General features: G+C 36.6%; 1 protein-coding gene across 3 annotated transcripts in view; it reads left to right on the plus strand.

The window, feature by feature from the left end:
• The window catches only part of LOC128888021 (xenotropic and polytropic retrovirus receptor 1 homolog), a 21555-nt gene extending 17603 nt beyond the window's left edge, over nucleotides 1-3952 (plus strand). For 2 of the 3 annotated variants that reach the window (XM_054144606.1, XM_054144607.1), the window contains exon 10: nucleotides 2923-3952. In XM_054144606.1, coding sequence (XP_054000581.1) covers nucleotides 2923-3184 — 262 coding nt within the window. In that variant the 3' untranslated portion in view covers nucleotides 3185-3952. The remainder of the gene's footprint in view (nucleotides 1-2922) is intronic. The other variant, XR_008460139.1, reaches the window with a different exon arrangement.
• Nucleotides 3953-7056: the final 3104 nt, after the last annotated feature.

Raw genomic sequence — 7056 nt, forward strand, 5'->3', positions numbered from 1 at the left:
TCTCTCTCTCTCTCTCTCTCTCTCTCTCTCTCTCTCTCTCTCTCTCTCTTCTGGAGTTTGTGGAGCATCTTCCTTTGAAAGTCTCAATCCTGATTCAAATGGTGTGGGTGCTCTGCGGCAGTTAGTCATGTTATATTCCTTTAAGGGGGAAGACACGGGTAATGCAGCGAGGTGGACATTACCGGTAAAAATGGGCGAAAAAAGGGGTCCGGGACTTTTCGTTTTTCGTCCTTATATGAGAATATTTGAGCCTAAATGAGGGATCATTCGAAAAAGGAAGGTTCAATACAGCACGCTCTGGTCATGATTTAACGAGATCTTGTTCATATCTAATAATATGAGTGTCCAAAGTAGAGCAAAAATACGATATAATACACCTGCAGAATCCAAGCATTTTTAGGTCATTAAAAGAGTTTTAAGGCTCAAACGGTGGCCAGAGCGTGCTGCACTGAATCTTTCTCTTTTGAATGAGCCCTCACTCAGCCTCAAATATTCTCATATAAGGACGAAAAACGAAAAGTCCTGAAATTATTTCCAAAAACGAGTTCCGCCATTTTGACGATAATGCAGAGCAAGTCACGTACCAAATTTAGTTCAGGAAATCGGTATAAAATGGCGCTTACTGAGTGCGACTGCTAACGTGAATATCGATATATTTCGACATGTCGATTCTGTTTACACGCCGAGCGCCAACATAGAAAGGGACAGACAGTAGAGAGAGAGAGAGGGAGAGAGGGAGAGAGAGAGAGAGGGAGAGAGAGGGAGAGAGAGACTATATGTATCTCATTTTCGCTCGCTAAGAGCGAATTATGTATCTCGCTTAGTTCAAAAATAGCAGAAGGCACCACCTCGTTTTCATCGGAAAACGTCTCTATGGGTATTACCATTTCTATGCAGAAAAATCTGCTGTAATACCGACCAGACAAAGCGGAAAGGTCACGTGCCGTGTCTACCCTCTTAAGATTGTCTCCGTGTGATTTTTCTGTAACAATGAAATACTTCCAGCGTCGTTGCTATCTATCCTTACACCTAAATCGTAACTTATTTTGCCTAAATCCTTGGCTTCGTATTCTTTACGGATAGAATTTATTAGTTCCGTAATCGTCGATTGGCGTCTGGAAAATACAAAAATATCATCGACATATATAATCACAATCGTCCAATGCCCATTTACGTATGTACATCCTGAGGATTTTAGTCTCTTGAATCCTTCTTTAATTAAAAAACGATCCAATTTCTTGTCTCAACTCCTTTCACATTGTTTACATCCATATATCGGTCTTAACAATCTTGCTACAGATCCTTCTTCTTTATTCTCGCATAATGGTGGCAATTTCGTAAATATCTCCTCTTCCAACTCTCCACATAAATACGCCCATTTAATACGTATATACCTTGTGTACCATTGAAAGTTCACTGTTATTGCTAACATTATTCTGATCTCGGAGAAACTGACCACTGGTGAATACGTTTTATCGTAGTCTAATCCCCTTTGTTGGGAGAAACCTTGAGCTACAAGTCTCGCCTTGTATCTTTGAATTTGTCCATCTGCGTCTCTTTTCAATTTCACCACCCATTTGCAACCTATGCATTTCTTTCCTTCTGAGAGTTTGACGACTTCCCAAGTTTTTCTACTTGATAAGCTATCTAGCTCTTCCTTGATTGCGTTTTTCCACTGAATGGCTTGCGGGGACGCTAGGGCTTCCTCAACATTACGTGGCTCCATTATTTGTAGAAGATTAGCTTCTACATCATTTCCTACTGATAAACTTTCTTTTTTATCGTCACTAAGCACTGTCTTTGGCTTACATTTCCGTCCCTCTATATTTAATCTGATCGCAGCAAGTGCCTTATTTTCATTAATCTGGTGTTGTCTTACCTCTTCATTCGTGGGATTTTGTGGTCTTCTCTCGGTCGGAGAGTTTCGTGATTTTTAGATGCAACAGGTCCTTATTTTTCCTTTTTCACTTACACTAGCGATATTCGCACTTTCACTAACACGTGCTTTTATATCTTTTACTATTCTTTACGTCACCTGTTATTTTGTGACTGGCCCCATAACCATTATGAGCGAAAAACTTTATTTAACATAAAGAGTAATGATACATGTGACTAAACTCAAGTGTATATATACGTATTCACAAGGAACAAGTTATTTTGTAATTCTTAATTATAAGTATATTATCACCACGGTAGCGATATTAACTGCTTAGGCGAAAACACGATTCGACAGCTTTTCTTCTTTACCCGTTCGTTAGCTAATACCAGGAAAGGTCGCAGGACGATAACGAATGAACACTTGCTGTCTTTGTTATACTCAAAGCCTGCTGTACGATTTTATGAGTATTAGGTCAATATCGGACGTTAGGCATTTTTTTTTTTTCAGACTAAAAAAGAATAATGTTTAATTCTTTATAACTGAGTATGAGTAATGACCGAGTATTAAACTATAGTTTTATCAGTTATTTACAACCAAATTCCTTATTCTTCCACTGTATCGAGTCAGTAATTCTTATAATATGACCTGTACAATTTTCACTGGGAGGGATTGTATATGCATTCATTGAAATCCAGCGATGTGGATTATGATTTTGTCAATCTTTTCTATCTCCCGCGCGCTTGAGACAAAATTATTAATGTTTCCCATATTTTTTGTTATACGTATTGAGTTTTAATACTCAGATTCATTAATTTTCAAAAATAATTTTCTTGTGCTGTTTAATTTGGTGTAAGAAAATTACAATTATGTCTCACAATTAATATTAACTTGTACCACTAGACATGTGCTGTTCATGCGAATTTTTCTCTGGTCAAGCAATATTCAGCACTTAAAGAGTTTAAGTCGTTCATTTGAACGTTAGTGGTACGTTTAGTGGCAATGTAATATTTATCTTGAGAACGCATACCAATATTTGTTTTCAGGAGATTTGTTTGGAATTTCTTTCGGCTAGAAAACGAACATCTAAACAATTGTGGTAAATTTCGCGCTGTTCGCGATATATCAATAGCACCTATAGAAAGCTCCGATCAGACACAGATTTTGCGCATGATGGATGAGGAAAATGGTGTACTTAATAGAGGTAAACGTAAAATAGGTGGTAAGCGACAAACTAATCCCAAAGAAGACAAACGGGCTTTGCTTAAGGAAGAAACAATTGATATCGACATATCTAATGCTAGTTGAAAGTAGTTCAAAAATTCGATTCCGGGTTTCAATTTATAGGAATAAATTGTTTCAAATGCAACATAATTTTATGTAAAAATTCGTACTTCGTTGCAATTAGTGTAAATCAAACATTATAAGTAACTAATGTCTTGCCCTTATATTTGGCAAAATTGAAGACTATAAAGCTTGAACCGTTGCAAGTGCCTTCTATATCGTTCTTAAAAGAACTCTTAGTTGAACCTTGTATTTAATAATTTAATACTGTAATAATATACTATTGTGTAATATATGCTATAAAGTCTTCCATAAAAGTATTTAAGCACATAACACATTGCTTATCGCTAACCAACTGGTTTGATGGATACTTTCGAGAAACGTCTTTAAATACTGATTTTTCTTAGCACTTGAATAACGTAAATATACACTAATTATTTTTCTGAACACTTGTTACGTTACTAGCGATACGTTATGTGTTAATAATGTATATATTTGTAAGTTATAGTCTTCAATTTTGAAGAACAAACATATAGTTTGATATCTGAAAATATATAAAGTGTAACAGATAATTATAGTATCATCATACGTAATTGGTATGTCATAGATAGAAACAGAAGTATTGTTTCAAAATATGAAATATTCTTTTATCCGAATGTATCTAGTGATAATAAAACCTAGCATTGTAAAGTTAAATTTCTCATTATATCATAGGATTTACAAATTTTACGTTTGAAAAATAGTGAAATAATGGATAATCTCGAGAAATATACATGCAACTTTATACTGCGATGCAATTGTATGTGAAATTTAAACGTATGTACACTGGCGTTCAAAAGTTCCCGGTCAGATGGTTTTTACGATTTTTCTTCCAAAAGAGAAGTGTTGAGGCATTTTAATTAGAATCATATGTAAAGCCATATTACGTGAAAGGATGCTACAAAAAAAATCACCGCTATTTATTTTTCTTACGTCTTTATTTGTAGAATACGTAAATTAACGTGTTCAAAAGTTCCCGGCCAGTGTGTTTAACAAAAAAATTATGCCTGTTTTTCATTTTATAACAATTTCGGGGTACATTATTTAACATATTATAATTAATATTTTGTTGCTGTGCAGTTTAAAACAATAACAGCAGCACAGCGATGAGGCATGGATTCAATTAACTGAATAATGTAATCGCGTGGTAGTTTGTTCCACTGTTCTATTAAATTTTGAAAAAATTGTGTCTTATTAGAACTTCTATGATTTTTCATTCGACGTTTCATCTCTCCTGAGAGATGCTCTATCGGATTTAAATCCGCAGATTGAGAAGGCCAGTCTAAAACCTGTACTTTATTTGTAAACCACCTTCTTACGATTTTCGATGCATGTTTGGGGTCGTTATCATGTTGGAAAAACCAAATTTCTTGCATTTTCCTTTTACCATATGGTAGCATATGACTTTCTAAAATCTCTTTGTACATCATACTATTCATGATACCCTCAATTTTTATAGGAAGACGACTTCCTTGAGCGGAGAAAGCTCCCCATACCATGATGCTTCCTCCATCATGTTTAACAGTTGGCGTTTGATACCTTGGATCATTTATTTTCCCAACTAAACGTCGTACATATTTTCTTCCATCGCTGCCGAACAGATTGAATTTAGATTTAATTTAGATCTAACAAAACTTTTTTAACACTTTTCTTTTGGAAGAAAAATCGCAAAAACCATCTGGCCGGAAACTTTTGCACGCCACTATACCTACTTCATGACAGTTGAATTAATTTTATTTCGAAGTTATTGGACTATAATATCGGAAGCACCTTCAATCATTGGGCTGTATGTTAACTTGATCAACAGCACAATACTCAAATTCTCATAGCAAATAATTCACGCGATTTGGTGTAGTCCAAGAACAAACAATTTGTTTAAGAGCGCTTACAAGTCTGATCATTTGTCCATGTTTAAAGTTAGTGTGCTCAATAAGTCTAATCGGAGCCGTTCTGCTGTCAAGGTCGCTATTGTACACCTGTCGAGCCAATTACTTACTTTGCGCCAGCGGAACCCTAATGACGTAGTTCACAAAATGTTTTGTATATGTCTGGTCCAAAATTATTATAAACGTTCACCTAATGCCTGAAGCTAACATAAATCTGAACAACAACTACAAATATTGTCTTACATTGATTCTGCACATTCTTCTCGTCAAAACATTGTTCCTTTTAAGAGTTAGTAAGTAGTATAGCTAGGCGGGTTCTAAGCCATGGGGCTCCGAGGGGGGAGCGGGGGAGGGGGCCAAGTGGTGGGGTCGGTAATTATTACCTACGGTCGTTAAGGTAGAGGGGGGGACACCACCGGTCGGTAATTATCAGTGATCGGTAAGAAAGAAAAACGCAAATTTTACATGTAACGAAATAAGCGCGTAAGGGTGGGGGAAACCGTCCTCTTCGCGCGCAGGAGTGGGGGTGTTTTTTCGGGCCCCGCGGTTTCCCTCTTTCTCTCTCGCGCCCAAGCATTTTCTTCCTCGCACTCATGCACTTTTACCCATGCAACACGTAAGATTAGAAAAGATGAGGTAATTATAATAGGTAATTATCAGAGATCAGTAAAAAAGAAGAAGAAGAAGAACATCAATTGTTCGACGTTTGGTAAGTATTATTATCGTTATCAGAGATCGGTAAGTTCTTTCTTAGGTTCTTAGTTTCTTCATGCAAATGGTACATGTAACGATAAGCGCGCACGCCGTAAGGGAGGGGAAACCGTCCCCTTCGCGCGCAGGAGTGGGAGCGTCGTTGCGGGCTTCGCGGGTTCCCTTTCTCTTGCGCCCGAGTATTTTCTTCCTCGCACTCATGCCCCGTGCAACATATAGTATTACATTACAATCTTAGGCGCAGCCATCGGTAGGAACGTCTTGCGACGATGACCTCGAGCAGAAGTTACCAAAAACGCTAAGTTTGCAAATTAAAATCCGGCAGCAAATCTTTTATTTGCGCGATACAATTTTTCAAGGACTAGATATTAAAGAAACGGTAGAGGCGACATAATTCTTTTGATGATGAGAATACTAGAGAACGTGCGAAGGAAACATTATACCGGATGAGAATATGATATGAGAGGAAATGCGCTAGAAAGAAAAACACATATCCAAGCTATTTCTTTTTATTATAAAAATATGAAAAAATGATAAATATATATATAAAAAGCAGTAAATAAAAAATGAAATAAAAAACTATGATAAAAATGAAATAAAATAAAATAAAAAAATATGATAAAAATGATTAATATATAAAATATAATACTATAATAAAAATGATTAATATATACATTTAAAAACTATAATAAAAAATGAAATAAAAGTAATAGAAGATTAATGTATAAAAATAATAATAGATTAATGTATAAGAAGTGAAATAAAAAACTATAATAAAATGAAATAAAATGAAGTAAAATAATGAACCACTTTGCATTAAGACGGTGACAAACCCGTTGATATAATAAAAATATGAAATAAAAATACAAATAAAATAAAATAAAAAACTATACAATATCAACCGTCTTATTGCAAAGTGGTCCATCGGCGTAAATATGAAGTGACGCGTGATGCAGACGAGGCATCGCGCCGAATGTGCACACGTATATAGCTGCTGTCTGCATCGCGCGCAATTCCTGAAGTTGAGGAATCATAGTCTCGGAATCGCCAAATGAGCCTCGGATCGTGGGTAGAGCACCCTCTCCTGAAGCGGGAGCTCCAGCCAACATTCGGCGCATATCCGGCGGCGGAAGGGGTCGTCCGCCTCCAGGACGACGAACGCCGCTCGGACCTCCCGCAGGCACCCCAAAGTCAACAAATAACTATATGTTTCAGGGTGCTTCTCTGGGAGCACCACATCGAAGTCGAACTCTTCGACGT

This window comes from Hylaeus anthracinus, unplaced genomic scaffold (genome assembly GCF_026225885.1).
Source record: "Hylaeus anthracinus isolate JK02 unplaced genomic scaffold, UHH_iyHylAnth1.0_haploid 11989, whole genome shotgun sequence".
Taxonomy (NCBI): Eukaryota; Metazoa; Arthropoda; class Insecta; order Hymenoptera; family Colletidae; genus Hylaeus; species Hylaeus anthracinus.